The 25,688-nt window shown below is 37.2% G+C and overlaps 1 protein-coding gene across 2 annotated transcripts in view; it reads right to left on the minus strand.

Annotated features, from left to right (window-relative positions):
• Positions 1 to 25,688, minus strand: part of CBLB (Cbl proto-oncogene B) — a 126,053-nt gene that overhangs the window by 25,948 nt on the left and 74,417 nt on the right. For both annotated transcript variants that reach the window (XM_063393799.1, XM_063393800.1), the window contains exons 5-11: positions 22,800 to 22,956; positions 18,562 to 18,683; positions 16,271 to 16,408; positions 14,642 to 14,729; positions 12,238 to 12,369; positions 8,290 to 8,493; positions 479 to 664 (exon numbers count right to left, since the gene is read on the minus strand). In XM_063393799.1, coding sequence (XP_063249869.1) covers positions 479 to 664; positions 8,290 to 8,493; positions 12,238 to 12,369; positions 14,642 to 14,729; positions 16,271 to 16,408; positions 18,562 to 18,683; positions 22,800 to 22,956 — 1,027 coding nt within the window. The remainder of the gene's footprint in view (positions 1 to 478; positions 665 to 8,289; positions 8,494 to 12,237; positions 12,370 to 14,641; positions 14,730 to 16,270; positions 16,409 to 18,561; positions 18,684 to 22,799; positions 22,957 to 25,688) is intronic.

The following is a 25,688-nucleotide window of genomic DNA, read 5'->3' on the forward strand; positions in this document are numbered from 1 at the left end:
ACTGTGGAAATTGAGTATCAATCATCATGAAAGGAAAACATATAATTTTAATGAGATAATGACCTTTAAATCTATTTTCAGGAAACTTTAGCTTCTATTTATTTTCATTAATCAGAGTTTGTTACAGAACTGATCCATTACTGCAACATCTTTAAAATTCTGACCATAACCAAGTACAATATAATCATCAGACAAACTGAAGTCATATTTGGCTAATACATGCAGCCAGAAACATTTGACTACATAAGGTATTATGGAAAGAGAAGAGATTTCATCAATATGGATCTAATCTAAAGTTTCTTTAAGCTACAAGGAACTGAAGTTCTTTTGGGCAAAGCAAAATGCTGAAAAAGCAAAATCCATGGACAGGTTTGAAACAGTCCACTACACAAAACAAACAAGAAGCTCAGCTTGGAGAAAAGCAAATGCAATGTGTCAGAATTCTTACACCCAGAAATAAGGGTTCAGTAACACTTACCTTTGGTGACCCGGTTGGGCTGGCACACGGTGACCGGGCTACTCCCTTCTGGATCAGATCCAGACGGGGAGGTACAGGGGGGAGGCTAAGATGGGGGATTTGCAGGGGGTCTGGAAGAGGTTTTCTTCTTTGTGCAAGAGGGGAAGATCCTGGGGAAGTCACTGGCGAATTCTGCCTCTCGTTGCACTTCAGGAAAGAAAAATAAAAATTACCTTTTACCTGATGATCAAGTACACAACTTCCATTCCACAACTAAGATGCTTGATACTTATCAGATACTTTCTAAGAGTCAATTATAATAATCATTTTTCATAATGGACATCTGGACAGCAGAGCTCATCTTACAGTTACTGAAAAAGAAGTCTACAAGTCCTTCTACCTCAAAATTAAGACCTGTGTTAACTTGTGATGAATTAAAAAAAAATATATTCTAGCAATTTGTATAAAAACCTAATGATCACTGCCAAACATGAGAAAAAGAATAATCATAAATTCTACCATAGCACTGCTACCCCTGATAACCTTTTTAATAATAGAGAGTACTCAATCTAAAGTTCTACAAATTACTTTTAAAAGCTGGACATCAATGATACTGACTGTTATTGTCTACTTTCCATTTTCAAATAATACTTCCATACAAAATAGAATGTATGTCTTCTGAAAATTTACCCATCAAAATCACCAGCTTTTTTCACATTAAGGAATGAAGTGAAAACAGCAAAAAAAATGAAGTGATTGCAAAAATAATTTTAGAATAATTTTATCATTTAAGAAAACACTGAACTAATAAACATTTAACATCCAGTGACAAATTATGATTTTTTTTTTCCTTGACCTGTCCTTTCAAATTCATCAGAACCAAAGACTGCAAGTCTCACCATACAGCTCTGCCCAATTTTGCAATTAGTCCCTACCCCTCATCTGGCTCACTTTTAACAAACACAGCTCAGGTGTCTGCACAGATCAGTTCAGGTTATTTCTATGAACTCACTGTATGAGTTTCAGTGCACTGTATAAACCTGAATGTCTGTGCTGTTCTGTGCTTTCCCTGCGAGTAGACACAAGTAGCTGGAAGCCATTCCCACCAAGGATCAGCCTTGGGGCCACTTGTGCACTGAGGCACCCCACTGTTCTCACATCACAGCTTGCCTAGAGAGGCAAAAATGCACCCATCTTTAGGCTAAACCCCTCTGATAAAAACTTCCCCCTCTTCATAGGCATTTTCTCATGAGTGCTGAACATCTCATAGTGGTAACTGGAATGAGAGTAGAAAGTTCTTTAACAAGGAAAACAAGTAAGCAACACTACCTTTCCTTACACACAATCATTATATTAAAGAAACTGTAAACTGTAAATGGAAAAGCAGATTGAGGAAAAGGATCTAGAGCACTGACTCCTTATCAATGCTCTGTACTACAGCTTAGTTTAATATTCTGTTCTATAAAACAGGGATTGCTACCATATTTCCTTCAAAACAGGAGCCACCACAGTATTACTGTCAATAGTGCACGAAAACGCAGGAGAGGGGAAAGAAGATGTTGAAAGCTGTAAGTGCAACTTCACCATCAGGATGATTTTTTGCTGCTCTTTAGTCTTCCCCACTTTGTCTACATGTGTGAGCTCAATGTCAACTAAACATTCAGATTCAAGAGACAGAGCAGACATGTGGTCTTCATGGCTACTAGAAGTTTCTCAGTTTCTCTCTTCAATGAAGAGGTGGTCTCAATATTCATATTAAATGCCTTGAATAAAGTCTTTAAATTTTCTTTGTTTCCTTTAAATGGTGAATGACCCTGTCCTTGACTGGATGACCATAAGAACAAATACATGAATTACCAAAGCATTTAGCCTCTCAACATTAAGGAAAGTTGAATAAGTAAGCAAGATATGTACCTTGCATATATATCTTGTATGCATGCAAGCATGCCTGAGCAACTGTAATTATAGAATTACTATAAACCAAATGTCAATTCATGTTCCTTATCAGAAGGCATCTATCAGTTAAACAGCATAATAAACACTGTATCATTTAATAGCATTAGTTTTCAAAGTTTAGTTACAACTCCATAGAGCATTCTTGAAAGCCAAGAACAATGCAATACAATATACTCAAAGGATTGACTTCAGCAGACACAAAATGAATTTATTTCCCAAATTATCTGAAATAGAACCAAATAAGCAGGTCACACCTCCAAAAAGATTCAATTATTTAAAATAAATGAAAGTGATGTAGTTAAGCCACAGTATTTTACGGTGTTGCACAATATAATGCATTTCAGTCAGCAGGGAATTGTTCCAGAAGAGCAATCACATACGTGATAGCAGTAGGAAACAGAGTAAGAACGACAGGAAATACTGAAAACCAATTATTGGACAGGAAACAATTGTTAGGAATTTAGAATGTTCTAACTGTTGCATCATCAATCTAATTAACACAATTTCCTGAGAGAGAAACCTGAGAGTCTCAAATGGGAGACTGCATGGAGTTGCACAAATCGCAGCTAAGTGAACAGCACTGTAGTGATATCATTTTAAGAATATCCATCCCTCTTTCTATCTGGCAGTTCTTCTCTAAAGAACCATTAGGCAAAATGATGCCCTCTTCCCTCGGTGTGCTCACTCACTGGTTCCATCCATGTCAGACTTCCCCTGCTGCAATAAGTCTACCTTTTGCAGAGACAAAAATCAAAGAATATTCACATTTACAAACCATTCATTTAAAAGTACAAGATTCTTAAACCCTGATATGCTTTGAAACCAAATGAAGCAAGCAATTTAATTTATGTGATAAACTTCTAGTTCCATATATGCTTGGTATTTGGCTACCTCTATCACATTCCATGGACAGCAAACCACAACAAAACTGAATCGAAAATCTTCAAAGTAGTGAGTGTGTGAGAACACTTGAATTTAGACTTGCATCCATGCCTTGTTATGTCGTGTTTCAAACTAGCAAAGTAATTTTTCGTTCCCCTGGACTACTGTGCTATGCTACAGTCACAACGCTAACAGAACATGCTGTGACCCCAGAGATTTCAAAAAGGGAATTGATTACGGTCAACAAGTTAAAGAGTAACTTATCAGGTACAAGAAAAGAAGAAAAAAAGTTAAATAGCTGCAAGCAAAAGCAGCTTTTCTCCCCTTACAAAGAAGCCTAATCCATATCACCACTGGATGCTGAAGGAAGAGCAAAAGCTTTGCTGGGACAAACTTATAATTTCTTGTTTCGATCAACTGATACTAAAAATACAAAAAAACCAAATATTCCACAGCAACAAACAGGCTTTCCTTAGCATTCATTATCAGATTCCCATCATATTCCCATTAGGAAAACCCCGTATTTTTCAGTCCAACCCCATCCAACCTGTCTAGCTGCATCATTTGATGTGTGTTGACAGCTAGGCCAGCAAGATGGCTGCATCTCATGTGGATACCATTAACAGATGTACTAATACCGACTCTTTTTGGCACACTCTCCTAAAATCTCTCTGTTTGTCACCTACTGGAGATGTCTGTGCGTTTCTCTACGCTGGGAAAAAATGTGCAATGAGAGAGACCAGTGACAAAAAGCTAAAACACGGAAGTGATTAAGGCACAAACTAACTCAAATGAACTGGCAGTGACAGAAGACAGACCTTCAGTGTACAAAGGGGCTCTGCTGCACCACACAGAGACCTGTGCAATAAAGATGTAATTAAGGAGAAGAACACAGACTCCTTTGTAACAACATGGACTTCATCTGGCTGGCGTGACTGCTGCCAAGGGAAAAGCAGCTGGGACTTACTTTGCAGTTGTTCTGCAGAAGGGACCACACTTGTGTTATTCCATCAGATGTATCTGTCACTGGGATATACTCCTATCAGTCTGCCCCTAGCAGTTATGAATTCAAGAAAAAGCCTGCTTCCAACACTGATTACAATTTCTAGTCAAGGTTTTTAGATGGAAATATTAACAGCCAGGCTATTGAATCAAGAGTTTTCAAATACTTTTATGCCAGATAGGCACATATGAAAAACATACTCAATATAAATCCTAATGAATGACTCACTGAGGAATACTGTCCTGCCTGTTAATGTCCTTGGAGCAAACAAACTGCAGGAGACATCTAAGAGGGTCCCAGCAGACCTACACTGGAAGTAATTCTCTGAAGTTTATTTATATTCAGGTAAGAGTAACTCACAAATTTGTTATTTCTTGTTAAGATAAGCTGTGACCTGGGCCGAGCTGTATTATCTAGGCTTAAAAACTTACATGAGGATATAAATTTACATCACTTAACACTGATGACTGTAAACATGTTTTTAAGAAGACAGATTTATTCCCTTTATCTCTGCTGACCCAAGAAAATGCATGTGAAGGAGGGAGAGGGAGGTAGGTCTGTGAGAGTCAGCAGCACACTGCCAAGGGAATCCATAATTAGGGGAGGCACACTGCCTCCCAGCAATTATACCCTTCAAATACCAGTAAGTGATCAGCTAAGTAAGTCACTCCTGTTGAGTGACATGATCTTAATACATTCCCACCAACCACGTGTACCATTACATAGGCAGTGATGTGTATATATCAGCTCAGGTTCTGCCAAAGGGAATATCTGGATACATAATTCAAGTCTTATTTTACATGTTTTTATATTTGATATCATGAAAATAACGATATTATTACTATGTAATACATGCCTTCTTCCATTACCAGAAAAAAGTTCCACTTAATAATATAGAAATGAGTGAAAAGAGCCTCCTCCCATATTTTGAGAGCCAAGGTCTTTTGTCATGATTTACCAAATCTGACCTAACTCATCTGCTGGAAGAAGCCTAGTCACGGCAAACTGTCTTTCAGCCTTGACAATTTCCTATCATCATTTTAAATACAGCTTGAATCAATCAATCAGGGGTTTGTGCATTCAGATTTCTAGGAAATTAATTTCAGAGAAGACAGTAACACCCCTGACAGAGGAACTTGATCTACTTTTAGACAAATGTTAATTCACTTTTAGGTACTGAAAACCTCAGTCTCCTGCACTCGTAGAGTCCTCCTCTGTGTTTTCATATGATATTATTTGGATCAGACAATTGTTACCTTAGCACTTATGAATCCAAAATTATTTGCTCTTAGCAAGAACTCCTGCACTATCCATTTTCCTTAATTTCCTTCTTTCTTTTTAAAAGAAGTGTATCAAATGATGTCTTGTACCAAGGAAAAGTGACAGTGACTCTTCATTCATTAGGGCAATTAAATATTAAACATTATAGAATAACTAATATACTCTACTAGAGACTCAAATGCTCTCTTGAATTTTTTTTTAAGCTATATTCAATATTTACTCTAACCTCCTGTAATCTCCACTTTTTTAATGTGCATTTCATAATGTTGTGCTTTGCTAGAACAAAGCTGAGAGGAGGAACTTTTTGGGCAGTAACTGCATTAGCTAATTTGATACCATCGGGCTGGAAATTTCTCAGCGAGGAAACAATTAACAGAGGCTTTTGGCACCACTCTTTCTCTTTCTTTCATTAAGAAATAGCTGAAGACAATTTGGAAATAAGAAAAATAAGCTGATTGATGAAGCAGATAAACAGCCTAACTGCAGTGGATTTTTCCAAAGCCTCTGCTAGAGCTGATCTGCTGCTACTGCTGACTCATACACAACACCTAGCAAGAATCATTAATTTTTCTTAATGTGTATGTACTAATTCCTTTAAAACATGACTAAGGAGGTTCATGATTGCTCTTTTCCTTAAAGCAATTTCAAGTCTGAGGTCTTTCAGAGACCTAATTCAGATACCTCTCAGAGTTTCTGAGTACAGTTCAGGGGTAAGAGTGATAAACTGCAAAACTGGTATTTTTCTGATATCTGATTATTTCCACAACACATTGTGAAGCCCTACAGCTACTTTCATCAGAACTTCATGTCTCTGAAACTCTCCTCCTCTAATGAGTTTCACAACCCAGCTCACTACTAGCCAGATATTTCTTAGACTGGTCAGCCAGTTGATTTGACACAAATACAGCCCATTTGATTTTCAAGGATTAACAGATTGATGTTGAGAAAGCTTACCACAGCCCATGCAGTAAAGTAAGAATTGAAAAATTTGTTCTCTGAGATTACAAAGTTACAATACAACAGGTTGGCTGCAAGAGCTAAATTTTTGTCTTTGCCACCTAGCTTCCATCATTTCAACAAATTATGTTACTACAACACAGTCATTATCCAGTACCCTGTTCATATGAACAGCATTACTGACAGACAAGAGAAAATTTCACAAAGAGTAAAGTTCTACATAATGCCACAGAGAAGGATATGATTTCTTTTAGCAGGCTCCAAAGATGCACTGATTAGCAGGAAAAATAAACAATGGTTAAAGAAATAGGCAAGCCTGATGAAGGCATTGCTAACAAGAAGTGTATATAAACCATGCCATATTACACACAGGTGGTATGGTTAAAACCCTCATTTCACAACCAATGGTAACAATTTTAAGAGAACAGCGGCTAAAGATCACCAGATGATGCAATAATTCAGCAATTTCAAATGGACTTCAAGAGGCTGGCAGAGTGAAGATTTCTTTCACTGAACAATGAAATCAATGAAAAAAATTAGCAAGACACCAAAGCACTCAAGCACTTGGTAGATACCTAAAAGAAGGCTTCTTATAGTAAACCTATTGTTCCTTCTTTTGATAAAGGCATAATGCATTTTTGCCTTATCATGGAAGTGATAGTGTTATAAAAGCCCATCAATTCAAGGCTATCTCACAGAGGTCATGCTGCAGACTGCAATTTAAGTCCAGGCAGGAAGGATAAACTGTTCCCAAGGGCAGAGCATGTTGTATTACGTACACAACACAAGAATGATTCACAAGCCTTAAGAGGTTAGGAAGGATATCAGAAGCTTGTATATTAACTGGCAGATACTCTCAGATATGATGGTGAAGAATGCTTTTTTTTTAATAAATACAATGATAAGGAAATGGAAAAGTAAGATGTTACAAAATTAATTCCAGGGCAACAATTCAATCTGGATGACCTTAGTATAAGGTAAAATCTAGTAAATGCTCTGTCAAAATCAGTGTTGCCTGGCCTCTGACAATATCTGTTCCAGGCTAAAATACAGCAGTAAAATCTATCACCATAAAATAAACTTTTGTCAATGATACTGCTTACTTATCAGTAATAAAATCGGCAACAAAGATCTCAGAATTTAACATAGAGCACTTTCAGGAGGAGAAACATCCCAAAACACAAAGTCCCTATGGATAATCTCAAAAATACTTCTCACTAAGAATACCTAATACTAAAAATTACAGAAAAAAAATCATAGACAACTCACATGAAACATAACTAAAAGCTACTTGTGAGCAGTATGAATTAGGTGTCAAGTCACTTTTATAAAACAATAATATTGAAAAACGTCTAGGAATTCAACTTTAATCCTAAAACATTCTATGCATATGTACACATGTGCAGGAAACAAATCCATATAGGAAATTTTTTGTTCTTTACAAATAAAAAGCTCAGGGTTTATTCATACAGCATAGTTTGGATAAGGGTTTCAGCTGGTGCAAACTCATACTTTGCCCATTACAAACTATGTTATCTCAGCTCATATCAGCTGAGAATCTGGAATATTTTTTCCCTCCAATTCAACTTCATGAATGCATTTGTACTGTCACATTCTGTTTTTTCAACCCAACAAGTGTTCAGTGAGGTGCCGTGAGCTGAGGCCTGAAGCGAACCTGTCGCTGTGTGAAGTTACGGGCAGCTTTGTTTACAAACCTCTGGGTTTAGCTGTTGTGCAGCGTTTGGAAAGTTACCTTTCGGACTGAAGCCAAACGATTCATCATTAGAGACTCTTCTCTATCATCATCGTCATCCAAGTCCAACATGGGCATACTAAAGCTATCCATAATACTGCAGCACCTGGAGTTCTCATCCCTGGGATCAAAGGGATCCACAATGATTGGTTCCGTTCCTTTGATTTCACAGCGGCAGAAAGGGCAGCCCTGGCCATCTGATTCCTACAGCCAGACAAAAAAGTAGATAAATTAAAAAAAAAAAAAACAAAAAAACCACCAGCAACAATTTTAAAAGTGGGACTTAACACCTTTCACACAGAAACATCCTCAGTCGGTCTCCAAAAGCTTGTAAAGAAGGACTGGAGTAAACAGGAAACAGATTAACGAACATTTAACTATAGTAAATCTTAAAATGACTGCACATTTAAAGCTGTCTCTAATAGATTAAGCTTCACTTAAAAATTACTAATCAAAATGTAACTATTATCTCTACAAAGCACTAAAACTGTCTTAATATTACAGCTCAGGAAGCAACACGCTTCCTTTCAGGCTTACAATTTTGCTGTTCCTTCAGGAGAAAGAAGGTGAGGTGTGTACCCAGAGATAATGCATTTTATTATATACCTTTTATATTAACCATAAAGTATTTCTTTTTCATTTGGCGTTAGGAAACGCAGGCAAGCTTTATGGCATGCAGCTCTTCTTGGAAAAACATATTCAGTCCATAACAGCTGCAGCACTGACAGCATTGAGAACACCTAAAGCTACAAACAGATTTCTTCACATTTACATAAAAAATCAGGACTTAACTACATTTTCAATAAATTATATAAGACAAGGAATTATTTTCACATATTATCAGAAAAAAGAATAACAAGAATTTAAATTTTTAAGTCGTATCTGTTCAATGATTTCCAGCAGCCATATTCCATTCCTTTTACTTATATCAGAAATGTATTTTTTCTTATCAGAAATAAACAAAAAGCCTTTAGATTCAGACTACTAACAAAAAAAAATCTGAGAAGCACACAAAAATCTTTCAAGCACTAATAAAAATATTTCCATCAAGAAGCATAACATAGATTTGAATTATAAACAAAATAAAACAAAAACCCACCACCAAGCAAATAAAATCACAAATAAACCCACACCCAGAGGAACCATGAAGCTTTGAGAGTTGAAGGTAATTCAAAGTGAAATCAGAAATCACGTTGTGTTGTATTTGCAGTCAGGTAGACAGCTAAAGAGATATGGACATCAAAATGAATTCTAAACAACCTACTTACACTGAAATATAACCAAGCAAGCACAGGTTTCTGATTACTCAGATGAAAAAACAACTTTAATTTTTTTCTAGCATTATTTTTTATCTTGACACTTGCCAGTCTTACTAAACTGACAGATGATTTTACAGTTTTTGGATGAGCTTATCACAAGGCCAGATAAGCATAAATGGCGTCTTCTGACATCATCTGCAGGATTACTACTGGATTCTCATTTTGTATGGAAAGACACCTCTACTCTACTTTCAGTACTATAAGTACAACTAGCTAGTCAACTTAACTACCTCAAAAAACATCTTCAAATTATATGGTCCTACTGAAGTAGCCATAGTCAAGTGAACAGAACTCCTCCCTCACTCTATACAACTTCTTACAGCTTCATTTTCTAAAAAAACACCCCTTATCAATGAGGCACAGAGTGTTTAGTTTTCAAGGCTTTCTTGTGCCTGTGTTCTGCACTAGCATTTCCCATCCTTTCTTTTAGAAAGCCTTAGCAACGAAACACATCAGCAGACTCGTATTCAACAGTATGAATACACATCCAAGATGTCTATATTAATACACACACTTGTCCATGCCCTCAGAAAGGTCATTTAGAACATTATCAACCTTCCAATACAGCCTATATGCCCACATGCCTTTAGAAAACATGTACTTTTCAGACAGTAGATTTCTCTGGTATACAATGACATTTTACTCCTGTTGCATAATACAAAAAGGAAACAAGCAAACCAAGTCCTGTTTGAGAGACTGAGCCCCATAAAGGTGAACAGCTCAATCATCCTTAGTATTCTATGCAGACCTGATGCTGCTTACTCAATTTTTTTCTGCTTAGTGAAAACATCTGTATTGGATCTCCTGAGGCATGCCTAACGAGCCATTATGCTGCCAATTAAACAACCCACCAGAAGGTCACAACAGCTGATGCTGTTGCAGTGTAATATTTCTTCATTGCCTCACAATTATACAAAAGTTAAATTTGTAATGAAGTCTGAAATGTACCTGACCAATTACAGCTGGTAGCTCTGTTCTGATGAAACCTGGTGCATTCAACACGTCAGGTTTCTGAGCCTAAAATGCTTTATCATTGTCTTCCTGAATCCCTATCCCATACCAAGTACTGGAGACCTCAGCTTCTCCAATCTCCAGAATCAGAGCACATCCCTGGCCCAAGACTGCAACATGCTCCTACCACACCACGAGACTCCCAACAACCAGAAGGACAGAGATTTCAGTCCTTCTGCTTAGCCCTGTCAGCTGAGCCAAAAACAAATGAAGAAGCAAACAGAACCAACAAAACTACAGACCTCTCAGAATTTTTCACAATGTCAATGATTTATGTGGTCAGACTTCTATGTCTGCCATCCACAAAGAAACCTGAATGAAAAAAAAAAGGGTACTCCTGAAATGAGAAACATTGTTCCAGCTCAGCAGCTGCTTAGTAGTGAAATAAATATCCTTTCATGGGTATGCCTCAAATGGAATTTCCTCAAAATTTCTGATTTATAGCCAATTAGAAGGATTTCTGTTTGGAATATCACACTCAAATTTCACAAAGAGCATAAAACTGGAAACAGAGAGAGTTCTTCTTTTTCAAGAAACCTTTATTGCTAATGGAAGAAAAACTCAAACGATACTTCTGTTATTTCCTGTAAATTTGCCACTGAGGCTTTCTTAATTAGGTAGAAAATGTCCCAACTAGAAAAGGAAAATTATAGTACTTGAAAGCACGCCACAAATACAAGAGTGAAGACACATTGATGAAGGTGAATTCATTTAAAAACAGGTCCACAATGGACAACACTCAAGGACTCTTTTTACTCTTCTCCCTACACTTGTAAGCAAAGACTGATTATTAGATGTGGAACAAAGTCCTCTCTGAGAACTGGATGAACCTTACTTCTCCCCTTAAAATACAGACATGAAAGAAGGGGCAGGGATGATGTACAATTGTAAAAAGGAATGACCTCAACTACAGATGCTACTTTTTAGGTCAACTGCCCTGAATTAAACGTACCCATTCTCTCTTTTCCCATAGACTGGGGCACCTATGAACAAGGCGGACAAAACAGACCAAGCTGTGTTACAAAAAGGTTTTTTTGGATGTTCCATAAATGCGTCTGAGAGAACGAAGTTTCCCCGCCATTCAAATCTTTTAGTCCAACAACTGTCTAAAGCCATCTAGGTGCTTCAGTGCTTTGCATGTTACTAATGTGAAACACAGGCATCCTAAAAGCTTAATTTTCCACAGATCAATTCAGGACCTCTACTACTAAGTGAATTCTTCTCTCACCAAAGATGTCCATTCTCCTTAAACAATGCTGTCTAGTCAGTTATCCATTCCCAGCATCTACGTGTCCTCTTTGTGTCTTTTAAATACATCATGAAGTGACCTAAGTGACTGAATTGGCACCAAACATCCAGCTTGTACTGTCTGAGTAGGTACTGCACTCAGGAAACAGTTTTCACTCAGCAGCAGTCAGCAAATGGCCTTGGCAAGACTACAAGTCCAGATTGCAGACTCCTGGAGCTTTATTTTTCACACATTTCTGGTTTGAAAAATGAGGAAGTTTATAATTTCAAATATATCCATCCTTGCACCTGGAAAAGTAAACATATACGTTGCAAACAGGAATGTAACAGAAATCCATCCTCTTCCCCACCAACTAAACTAGGACAGTACCTGCCACGCTGTAAGACAAGAAGTGCACATAAGGTGTCCACAAGGCTCTATCTTCACATCCTTGTCATTCTCTGCACAGATTTTACAAAGCTGAAAAGTGGAACCCATTTCACAGTATAATTCATACTGCTCCTGTAACAAAAGAGAGTCAAGCAATTATTTCTTTCCAATGAATTGTTCACAAAGAATATACTTCTCTAAATGCTGTTTTCCAACCTGCTTTACTTATTAATCAAGGAAACTCTTGCTACTGGTCTGTCTAAAAGCCACACTAAGGTTACTGAAACAGCTGACATTTTTGCTTCCTCCAGCCTGTAATATACTACAATTCATGCCAAAAAGCGTTAAAAATGTCTGTGCCTATTAGATTTTGTACAGACTTGTCATATGTAACTGCTATGCAAGGCACACATCCTGCTTTGTTTTGGTTGCAGTCGGAAGGAAGAAAATTAACATACAGCTCTAAGCAAAAAATTAAGTGATGAATAGGAACAAAACTGGGATTTTAATTTCTAGGTATGAGTTTAGGACTAAGAAGATTATTGCATTGAAAATTGACAAGCAAGAGTGCTGCAGCAAGGATGTTGTATAGCAGTATGCTAAAGCACACAATCCTTGTAAAGGAAGTATGGCAGGAACACCCTGCAGGATAACTTGGCAACAGTCATGCACAGATTGTTCAGTACTTTGCATCCTTACAAGACTGACAGGAAGGTAGAACACCACCATTAGAAGGAATGAATAATAGACAAAATTCAAGTCCAGAACAGTTTTCTAGAATCAGATGTTGTTGGGCAACTGACAGTTAAATGCATTTGCATTGGAATAAGCCTTTTTTTGCTTGAAAAAACAAATTTTGAAAGCCTAAAGTAAATATAATCCAGATCATGGGAAAATAAGCAGCTACTGCTAAGCAAAGTGAGGGGACATGAGGCTAAGAAAAAGAGAAAATGAAAGAGAGAGCTTTTATCTGTCAGTGTACTAAAGATGATTACAGTGAAGCTCTAGCCAAGAATCCATCTGCAGCAATCTAGCCCTGCAGCCACTTCCATACTGTCTTTTCATAGCATAGGCAGGTATGGTGACAACTTCAAATCCCTTCAGTTATATATTATTTAAGGCAGACTCACAAAACTCAGACTGTTCAAACACCATCAGAATTAGATAATAACATCCTCATAATTACATGTGCAGAAATAACTTGGTTAATTCAATGGCTGCGAAATAAAATATGATTGGCTTGAACAAGAACATTGCCCATCTTCTGCTTCTCCTTTCTTTGAGAAAAAGCAAAGATATGGGCTGGAGCATTGCTCTGCACAACACAAAGACCTGATAAATCTCCATTACTCTTTCATTATTATCTTAAGACTGGAGGGAAAAGATGGAAGTCAGAGAAGTGGAAATATTCAGGTTTTCTTCAGGTAATTATTTTTAGGAATTCTCTTACTTACAAAACAGATATATTGGAATGATATTTCTGATAATACCATAGATAGTAAAGAATACTTCTTTTCTAAAATACTTTTGGAGGCAGAATGCACACAGAGCATCCAGAAGTACAGAAGATTCAGCATTCATCCAGTCTGATTTGGAAGAAACAGAAGACCATCTGGAACAGCACGGCTTGTATCTAGTCTTTAGACATATCCTCAGGTCTTCCAGATGTTTTCATCAGGAAAAATGTTGTACACAGTATTCCTTAACCTTCTAGTGATAATTTCAGCACAATTTTTAATCAAGCATTTCTTTTGGGGTGGCTACTTCCTACTACTTGACTATCAAATATCTGCACAATTAATCACACCATCCCTTAACAAGACTATAAACACAACCACATATTCTGATTTCCTCTACAATTCTCTGCAAAGTGACTCTGTTTAGGTATTCAATTACTTCTGCTGTTTTCTGTGATCTCTCTTTCAATTTGCACCATAGACAAAGAAGAAAGGAGAGAACTGGACACCCTGGAACTGGTATTTTTGCAATGTATGAATTTCTACTTCTGGACTTGCCAACCAACTATACCATTCCTATTCAGGCTTCAAAACTATTATTTGGTCCTCATTTTGTTTCTGTATTCCGCTTTGTTATTAGCAAGAAAAAACAAGCTACGTCAATCTGTTACATAAATAACAGAAAAACCTTTAATAGCTGTTTGAAACCCTTCTCATTTGGAAAAGGCTCACAATAAACAAAACATTCCAAGACATGGTGTCTGCATCACCATCCGCTCTACAGTTTAAAGGATTATTATCCTATTCTTCACCTAAGCCCTTCTATCAACAACGTATTTTCACTCTTATGAACTCACTACTCACGTTTTAATACAAGTTTATTATTACTGCTAGGTGAGCCACTAAGGGAAGTGAAGACTACAAAACTCAAAACTCTGCCAACATACCTGCGTGACTTTTATGTGATCATGTGGTGTGGGCTCACATAATCCTGTCAAATCAGGATTATAACTTCGTCCATCTGGGAACAGGTAACTGCATGACAAGAAGACTTTTGTAAGTATATACATTTCTTTAGCTTTATCAGCTAAATCAGACTTATAAAATTTCAAGGGGATAGAATAAGTTACAGTAGACATTAGCTAAACTAAATCATCTTTCCTCAGCCATCTAACTTTGAGTGCAACTGAATTGCTACATATTAATTTTGACATGTGCTCAAGTGTATTTATAAAAGCATAAGAAAGGTTCTGACATCACTTGCACAGCTACTACCAGAATGCATCTGAGTTTTGATTGGCAGATAACCTTCTAGGGGTAGCTCAAAAGAGTATTATTTCAGGTCTTTGTTTCACAGTGAGCTTGTACTTCCTAGTGATTTCCCCACTGAGAACATGATACTCAAGACTCTTTAGACTATTCCAAGTAAAGCTGCAGAAAAGAAGGTAACACATTTGTGTGTATCTGTATTACGAGATATATAATATTAGATATGTCACAATATTATATATGTGCATATCTGTGTATATGATGACAAGAATCCACACTGAGAACTTCTGATGCAGACTGGACATTAGGCAAGAACCAATGGGAGGATTTTGATCTGGTGGGACATTAATTATAGGTTAAATGATACCACAGCAACACTAAGTTGTTCTATATTCAGATTTATGTTACTTGTAACTTAGAAACAGTTTCTTAAAGGTCATATATTTTAAAGTCACATAATGAAAAAGTTATAGGGTACAAAAACATCACTCTGCATAAAATATTCTCAGCTCCAGTTTTTGTTTGCTCAGTTTTTGTCAGTGAGAAACACTACCAATATGAGTGTGTTTTTATTACAGGTATGAAATCATCATACCTGCAAAAAATACTAGACTGTGTAGGACTGAGAAAAATTACAAGTCTGCAAAAGGTTTGTCTTTTTTTTTTTTTTCTTTTTTGACGATTGATCAATTGCCTTTCCTTTTTCTTTCACATTATATATATTTATATTGGGTATACCAAAACACATATCCCAGGGAAAAGATTCTGACACCAAATATTTGTCTGTTACTTCAGCCAACCTAGCAAAAATGTACTACTTCTCCCTATAAACTTACATTCTCTAATAATTATAAATCTTTTCAGTAAACTACTAGAATGTGGAAAATGTTCTGGCTCCACAATATATAAAAAAGCAATTACATAGCTTTCAAATCATTGTCCACAGTTAGACACATGAATAACTGGAAGCAGTAACTGTTCAATAAGCCTAAGTGCATTTGGGACTCTTGGGGGGCTGTGGGGGGAAGGAAGGATCAATGCAACAGCTGTCTCATTTTATTTTCTCACAGAATTTATTTGCTATGAGATATGACTTTGGTTAACTTTCAGTAACTCTGGTTAATGGAATTAACAAGAAACAAGCAGTTTTTGAATGAATTAAATGCATGCTTCTTAAACTCTGAAAGAATGCTAACCACCATATGCAGATTCTCTGTTTTAGACATCTCTAACTACCCATGTAAGCATGGGGGGAACAAGGAAATCAGGATTTCATAGCCACGGTGGCCGTAAGAATCTGTACTCACAATCCTTCCCGGCTGCCGTCGATCAGGGCTTGGAACAGAGGCTTATTGTGAGGTATGGTCTGCAGGATGTTCCCATCGCCAGTCACGTACCCAATGGCCCACTGGCCCAGGCGAGTGCAACTCAGTCTGAAAATGTAGCTGCACGAAAACAGCATGAATGAAAGGTCAGTGCAAGTCAGGGTTCAGCAAAAGAAGTGGAGAGAGCAATTACGACCCTGACTTAGGTCCCTGAACATTTGGGTCAGATTCCCAATTCTGACATGTCCTTTGTATAACCTTAAATAAACCTGCCTCTTCTGCACTGTCAGTTTCTCACGGACAGAAATAAATATTTGTAAGGGTATCTGTCCACCCGCTGCTTTTCACCTGCTTGTGTTTTAGCTCTCGGAGTGAAAGCTGCACATTCACCATGAGCAGTCTCACTCAGACGTGTCCACAAACCTCTTTAAGAACAGTGTATGATATTATCCAGTCTCCATCGCTGCAACAGACACCTTTTGTGCATGTGCAAGCCAATAACCTGAACAAGCAGAAGGATAAATATAAAGCATCTTTAGATGCAACAGAAACAGGAAAGATGAATGATAAAACCTGTTCTACTAGAAAATAGTAGTTTTGTGTGAGCCTGTGGAGGTGAACAAAAGAAATATCAATTCTGTTTCAGAGAAATCAAGTATTAACTACATGATTGGACTTAGATTTAAATACTTCTCTGTGTAACAGGTGTTAGCTGAGAGTGTACATTATGTACACAGAGAGCACAATCAAAAGCAAAGAAAGATTACAGCCAACAGGACTGAGCATGTACAGAGCTTCTTACTAAAACCTCTGCTCCCTTTCATGTCAGACACCATTTCACATGCAAAAACCTCACTGAGAAAAGCACCTCACAGTGAAAGACCACAAACTCAATTCGGTATTATAGAGCAGCTTTTCTTAATTACCTATCAATATTTTATTTTGTTCCAAATGAATATGAGAAATCTAAGCCTCTCTGAAGTTTCACAGAGCTCTTACAACCTTCATTAGGGTCCACAATATACTGAAGTACTAACTATTCATCTGAACAGAATCTTGTAATTTGCAGGATGTTTTAGTTGGATTAAAGAAGAAATTTCACTTCATATCCCCTCTTTTACACTCCAGCATTTCACCTAAGCAACCCACAAGTAATGTTCCGATATGCAATAGAAAGCTCTTTTAAAAAACTAACTTTCTATTTACAAGGAACATAAAAGCTGTGGGGGGTAATTTCTCTATAACACTTTCAGGATCAGTAATAGAGAAAATAATAAATACATCAAATGTTCTCAAAATCAGCCTAGTTATTTGACTTATGTAGTAGTGTCCATGAGTACAAAGCTAAAAATCAGCAGTTTTCTGCTGGAACCATATTTTTGTATATATGCACTTGACTACTAGGGTATCTTAGGATACAGTATACTATTTTCTAAAAATCAAAAGAAACCAAGTACAGAATATGGTTATAACTGTTGGTAGCCTTCATTAACGAGTTTCAAAACACTGCACTTTTAACTATGTGTACAAGTGCTTCTGCAGAACTTTCAACAAGGAGACCTTAGGGAAAAAGCTTCACAAATGTAAGATAAAACTAGCAAAATAAATGGTAAGTAACAAAAGATTAAATCCATTCTTGATTTTTTTTCTTCAGTTGGCAGAAGAAAAAAACCTGATTTTTTTTCTCTCAACTGAAGAAAAAAACACAAGACAACAGTGACATACTGGTAAAAGCTCAGTTTAAATCATTTACTGTGCACAGCACCACACAAAAAGTATTTAAAATCTCTACAGCATGATCTTTAATCTGACTGATTGCTTTTCTGGATGAAGAGTTTATGATATAGAATGATACAGGCAAAGAGAAAAGAAATATATGAAGCACAAAAGGAACACAAAAGCACAAATTAAATTTATTGCTCGAATGTCACCATGAAAGGTGTTAAGATGATTTTTCCTTTACTAGTAAGTAAAAATTCAATGCAAATTTTGAAAATCAAATTATACTTTAAAATATGCTTTTCAAGAATGCGTTGCTTGTTTTGCCTTATTCAGAAGAATAAAGAAAAAGCAATTTATTTTCAATTTCTTTCTGCTTATTTTTACATATTTAGACTTCAGTGTGCTAATACAATATATTTTTGCTTCACTTCTTCAGTGAGTTTTAAATAAAATGTAAAAATATGCAAAATAGAAATATGAACCCAGCAGAATGATGTAGGTTCTGAGACAGCAAGTTTATTTGGAAAGCAATATGCAGTGCAACCTCTCACCTCCCAGGTTTCGTGCTGTATTTCTGCAGCCTTGCTTTCACTTCATCATACGTCAGGAATGCCATATATCCAGGATGTGTCACAGCTAAGAAGTTCCAGTTCCTTAAGATTGAGCCCCACGGCTACAAAGAGAAGACAAGCAAGTAAAGAGATGAAGCCAGGTAGTTCTGTATTTCTGATAAAACTCAAGTATGTCAGAGACACTTAAAGTGTTTTAGCTTCAGCTGAAAAATACACGCTTTTGCTTTAGGTCTAAATGGTACACAGGATTGTCCTATATACCCAACTTTGCTAAAAGTGTTCCTTCAGAAGAATCACTCCAAGAACACCAAGCACAACTTTTTGGATAAAGATTCTGAAGATCCAGAATTTAAGAGACCTTCTATTCATAGCTACATAAAATGTTAAACATCATATTTACTTAGAACCTGGGAAGTATGACTCCATGATGGTTAATAAAAACACAACTAAACCTGTGACGTCCTGAAGTACTTTCATAGTTAATGGTAAGTAACACTAACAAAAGAATTGTAATAAAGTTGTTAATTTGAGCTGTCATTCCTTTTTTTTATTCTCTGCTTCTTGATTTCTTCAGTCACCTTAATAGTATTAAAGCCACAAAACAAAACAAATATTGACAGCACTTCACCTGAGTATTTGCTAACCTGAATATCAAATGCTACAGAAAATTCAGTGAAACATGCCTGATATGCTACCACTTCAAAGAACATGGAACAGTCCATGACTGTAAATAAAGGATGATTTTTTTTCAAGTAGGGGACTAATACAGATATATATATACACACATGTCTAGTGCCAGCATTTGGGAAGTCAAGAAACTGCCTCTGAATGGTTTGCAGACTTTTAATCTACTTCTCAGAAGATCAAGGCAGGTGATGTTCTTATGTGCCCTGCAAATTCCCTTTAAAAAAACTTCTAAGGGCTAATCAGGCAGAGATGAAATGCCTGTGTGACATGCTTGAGCAGATTATCCTAACAGTGAGATAGCCTATCTAGATTGAGAGTGTTACAATTTCCAGGCAAACCCTAGCCACTACTTAAACACAGATGAATACATGTTTATTTTAAAATTAATACCTCATCTAGTTGGACACGTGGAATAGAAGACAGGTTTCAGCACAGAGGTGGTAAGAAACTTGAAGTGTTTAAATTTGTCCAAAAGCAAGGAGGGAAAAAAAAAAATCCTAGTCCTATATTCAACCCTAAGTTGTTCTATATTCAGGTTTATGTTACCTGTGACTTGGAAAGGGTTTCTTAAAGGTCATATATTTTTAAGTCACATAATGAAAAAGTTATAGGGTACAAAAACATCACTCTGCATAAAATATTCTCAGCTCCAGTTTTTGTTTGCTCAGTTTTTGTCAGAGAGAAACATTACCAGTATGAGTGTGTTTTTTTTTTTTACAGGTATGAAATCATCATACCTGAAAAAAAAAATCTAGACTGTGTAGGATTGAGAAAAATTACAAGACTGCAAAAGGTTTGTCTTTTTTTTTTTTTTTTGGAGGACTGATCAATTTTTTTTTTTGAGGACTGCATCCTGCCAGCTCCTTCAACAAGTTCAACAAGGCCAAGAGCAAGGTCCTCCGTGGGGTTGGGGCAATGCCAAGCACAAGAACAGCTGAGGGCAGAATGGATCGAGAGCAGCCCTGATGAGCAGGACCTGGGTGTGCTGCTGGATGAGCGGCTGGACACAACCCAGCAGGGTGTACTCACAGCCCAGAAAGACAAACGTGTCCTGGTCTGTACCCAAAGCAGGGGACAGCAGGCCATGGGCAGGGGATTCTCACTCTCCTCAGCTCTCCTGAGACCCCTCCTGGAAAGCTGCACCCAGCTCTTGGGCCTCCAGCACAGGAGGGACACGGACCTGCTGGAGCAAGTCCAGAGGAGGGACAGCAAAACCATCAGGTGGATGAAACACCTCTCCTATAAAGACAAGACAGGCTGAGACAGCTGGGACTATTCAGCCTGGAGAAGAGAAGGCTTTGAGGAAACCTGGAGCAGCACCTCAGTACCTAAAGGGGTCTACAAGAGAGCTGGAGGGGGACTTCACAAGGGCTTGGAGTGATAGGACAAGGGGGAATGTTTTGAACTGAAAGACTATAGATTTAGACTGGATATCTGGAAGAAATTTTTCAGTCTAAGTGTAATGAAGGCACTGGAACAGATCGCCCAGGAAAGTTGACCCACAACATTTCAGTTGATGCCCAGTTCCTGAAAGTGTTCAGGTTGGATGGAGCTCTGAGCAACCTGGTCTAGTAGAAGTGTGTCCCTACCCATGGCAGGGGTGTTGGAACGAGATGATCTTTAGGGTCTCTTCCAACCCAATCCATTCAAAATAAGAACCCATAGCTTGCCTTGTGTACACAGAGTCTTACCAGAGCAGAAGTGCTAAATGGGACAAGGTCGGTTCCCCTTCCTTCAGGGGAAGTATTTTTACACCAAAGGCCATGTTAACAGTAACAGACTGAAGCTCCTGCAGAGCATCCATATATTCTGCTGTGCTAAGCTTCTCTCTGGCCAGGGAGTACAGCACTTAAAGCTGTGCATACATACAACAGGGAGGCAGGGGGAGCAACTTCACTTTCACAGGATCTCCACAAAGCCTAGTCTTGCTTTCTTCTGTGAATAAACACCATTACAAATGCAGCTTTTCTGTAACATAACCCACAGTTGGCAAAACACTATTTTGATTACTTAATTGGGATTTGCTCTCTGTGGGTGTATGCACACATAGTTACAGAAGCTGTTTAAAAACTAGAGAAGTAAAATGTAACCTCCTGGGAGAAGTTCTCAGACCAGGTTCAGTGCAAGTTCAGTTCAACAGTTACACAGCTTTTGCACCTAATCTGTTTGGCAAAACATATCTCTCTGCTTCTCTGCTGAATTAAAAGTTAACCCTTACCAGTCATCTCTGTTCACGATCCCCTTTTTCTAGCACAAGACACAGTAGTGAATCAAACCAGCAGTGGCCTCACAAGGAAAATAAGTGACCAATATTTGTGGTTCAATTAAAAAGAGATCACTGACACCATGAATATGTGCAACTGTGGCACTGTTCTCACTCAGAACGGAAAAGAGATAATCAAAATCAAAACTCTCTATATTAAAATCATTAATCCCTTCCTGCCAGATTTTACTATCAACTTCATAATGGCACCCTTTCCCACAACAGCAAAACTAGGACTTCTAAGCAACAATTAGCAGGACAATGTGGAAAACAGAACAAACATCAGGCCAGGGTTGGATGCAAAATTCATGTTTTGAACACACCTCCATCAGGCCAAAGAACAATGATATATTCAAATAGGTTGAAAAAAGACCTCTAAGATCATCAAGTCCAGCTTTTGACCCAGCACTGCCAAGCCCCCCACTAAATCATTTCCCTAAGTGCTTGATAATCCTTACAGTGAAGACACTTTTCCTTGTCCAATCTAAACCTTCCCTAATGTAACTTTTAACTCTGTACTAGTTTGCCACTCTACACAGTAAAGAATACAAATAAATGATTGTATATCTCAATTTCTATATACAAAAGAAATATCCAGTGACAAATTCAGGAACAATACATGTAATATGGATGAAAATCAGTAGTCTTCTATACTGACTAAAATACCTTTAAGCATATTCTGTAGAAGAGACACAAGGTTAAAACAGACACATAGCATACATGACAAGCTTATTTCAGATAAATATTAACAGTAATACAATTAATGTTACTCCCAAATATAGTTCCTTGTTGTAAATAAGCAAAAAAGCATTAATGGCAAAAATATTTTCATAAAGAAAAGAGTTAGGCCTACATTTAGCCTAAAAGAAAGTAGTGTGTAACTATCCTCATGTGTTTGTAGAAACACCTCAAACATATAGATACAAATGCACAACAAAAAACACAACTAAAACTCTGATTATCAGGAGGTCTACATTTCTAGGAATGTATTTAAAATAGTGAAAAATAAGTAAGCAGCAAACACAAAGCTATTGAAGTAACATTATATGCGTGCAGAACTGAAGCAGGTGTTGCTGGATACTTTCAGTTTTTCAGATGTGTGTGTTGCTGACTCAAACACCTGTGAAGGACTAAAAGAAATGCACAGTTTATTTCTAAATCATAATGTTTTAGTTCTTTCAGGTTGTTTTTTTTTTTTAAATCTGCTTCCTTCCCTCAGGGCATTAAGCTCAAATTCAGACAAATATCTAAAATTTTCAAATCTTACCTGAAATAATCTAGTGAAGATATCAAATTCAAAAATTGAAATGTAGTCATTGCAGGTCAAGTCAATAGTAGATTTAAGAGCCATTGCTTCCAAACCAGAGCTAATCTGATGAACTTCATGAAGGCACTGCCTGAACACTTTCCATGGCACTATAGTTCTGTTAAACAGGTAGAAAGAATAGATTCGATGAAATATTTAACATTTGATACCTCATTTAGACATAAAAACTGAACTTTTAAAGGAGTGAAGCATAACATTAATTCTGTTTCTCTACAGAGGGAAAAAACCCCTACAAATTAAGTTTTCTTAAAGCAGCCTATGCAAATACAAGAATGCTTACCTTCCTTTAAACACAGCTGAAGTGTCATTTATTTCACAATAACAAATATTCAAGCTTCCTTAGGAGTACAACAAAAAGAACACTGCAGAAACCAAAATAACCTACCAAGCAGGTGCTGTATACCATCTCACATCCTTTCAGAGATCATGTAAAGGACCAGCTCTATGCTTGTTAAAGAATTGTTTCTTCACAGCCTCCCCTCCCAGAATGATAAGCATCATTTTAATATCTCCAATTATGTGATTTTTGCTACACCTGAAGTTCATGAACAGTGGTCAAGTAACATGACAGCAATCAACCAGATATCACCCAGAGTGGTCCAAGCCCTGTCATAAAGCCAGTACAGTGACATTAACTCTCAGACAGGGAACTAGAATTATCTTTTCTAACACACAAAGCCATGTTCTGTCAGGCTCAGTTTCTTTTTGCACAGTTGAAGATAATGCAAGTCAGTTATTTTACCAACCAAGTACTTGTATTTGGAAACTGGGATGAGGTTGATCACTTGAATGTGCTCCATCTTATCACTCTCAATAACAGCAACTCTTCTTGTGTCATTAGGGTTAAATCCAAATTTTGCCAAGCCATAACACTTCATAAAAATGTTCTGCTGCACATTGAGATCAGATTATAGGATACTTTAAAAACATTTTAATTAACCAAAATATAACTAATGCATAATTATTCAGGACAAGATCTCACACATTCATAGTGATATTTTGTTAATAAATGCTAAATCAACAAAAGACACAAGCCCCACAAACTCAGTAGTATTTTCTATAAATTTTATAATTTTATTAGTTTTTCTAACTATTAAACTAGCTGCCTTAGTTTTTCTAACTATTCTCTCATGCACAAATGTAAATTACTTAGTATTGGGGGGGAACCAACTGTTTTAAGTTGGTCCTGTGTCACAAATACTATGCAGTTATCCTAAATTAAAATAAGCAGTACACTAAAAACACACACCTGTATTTCTATTGTATAAGATATTCACTACATTTCTATGTGCAAAGAAATCCACTTGTTATATTAAGGCTTGCATTGAGAAAGTCATAAATGACAAAATGGGAAGTTTAATAGATCTCAGCAGATACTTTCATCTGTATATGAAAAACAGGAAACCACAAAGAGCTGAAGAGAGACACCACATCAGATGGCATTTATGAAAGAATGCACATCAAATTTTCATTAGGGTAAAGAGAGAATAAAACATTGCATCAAATTCAGACAAAAAACTCGAAAACTCAGTGCTTTTGTGGTGTTGAAGCTGTCTTAGTTCAAGTGCCTACTGCTTATTTAGCTCCTGTAACCATGGCTCCAAAACATTTTCTGATTCTCTTTATAAACCATCCTAAATGGTTACAGCACTGTGATCATGCTGAAATGGGGTTAGAAAAGTTTCAGGGTTGACTGTGGGTTTTGTGAGCCTTTCGTTTGGTTGTTACTTGTTGGTTTTTCTGGTTGGGTGTTTTTTGGTGGTTTTTTTAGGAGGTATTATTTTTATTGCTTTGAGTTTTTAAAAGGTTAAGACAATAACCCTAAAACAAAAAAACAATAGAGCATTTATCAGATATGATCACAGCCATACTACACCTTAACAACTGGTTTTTCATGCCTTGCACAAGACAGTTTCTCAGATGCAATTAATTAGACACAATTACTAAGTAGGATCTTTGGCTATCTATTCACTAACACCCTGCAACCCCAAAACTCCACCAGCAACAGAGAAAACAAAAGTCTTCAGGAGAATATGTTTTTAGAGCACTGTTGGCTAGTACTTTGGCTAAGACAGAAACCAGATGCTGGAAATTGAGTGATTAGCTAATGAAATAACATCTGAAGTTATTTTTTGGGATTTCTCCAAGAACAAGTGTTTGGAATAGTGGTGGCCCAAATTTAAAATACACTAAATTCAGCAGGTTTTTTTTTTTTTCTCTGTAGCTTTGGTCTTTATCTTGTGCTTTCTTTAAATAAAGGTGAATTGGTTGTTGAAACATATTACCTCCTATTTCTCAGCAGCTGCTTTATAGTTATCATTTGTAAATACTTCCAAACAGGAACAGCCAGGGATCATCTCTCCCCCAGTGTCTCTCTCCAGTTCAGCCACACACATGGTGAGCTCTTTTGAGACCTTGCAGACAGCACACACCCACGGAATGCAGGTGTTACTGAGTCTTCACAAGGTGAAGATTTGTAGTGTCCTCTCCTCCTGCTCCTCCACCACCGAAACCCCGTGACCTTTCAGGCACCCTGAGAAATGCATCCTCTAGCAGAGATCTGGGAGGGGTCACACAGCATGAAAGAAGCTTTCAGAGATGGCTGGAGAGTTTCTGTTTGAATTAACATCTCACTGCTCTTGCTTTCACGTGTTTTAGGGGATACACAGCCTTTGAAGGCACCAGTTCGTGACTCAAGTCTAAAGAGTTCTTTTAACTTGGATTTTGGTTGGTGGCAGAGGCGGTGGAAGGGAAAAGAGAACAGGATTAAGGTTGAGATTGGGACTGTCCTAGTTAATAGCATGTTTAGGCTGTTACTTAAATATATAC

This window comes from Prinia subflava, chromosome 3 (assembly GCF_021018805.1).
Source record: "Prinia subflava isolate CZ2003 ecotype Zambia chromosome 3, Cam_Psub_1.2, whole genome shotgun sequence".
Taxonomy (NCBI): Eukaryota; Metazoa; Chordata; class Aves; order Passeriformes; family Cisticolidae; genus Prinia; species Prinia subflava.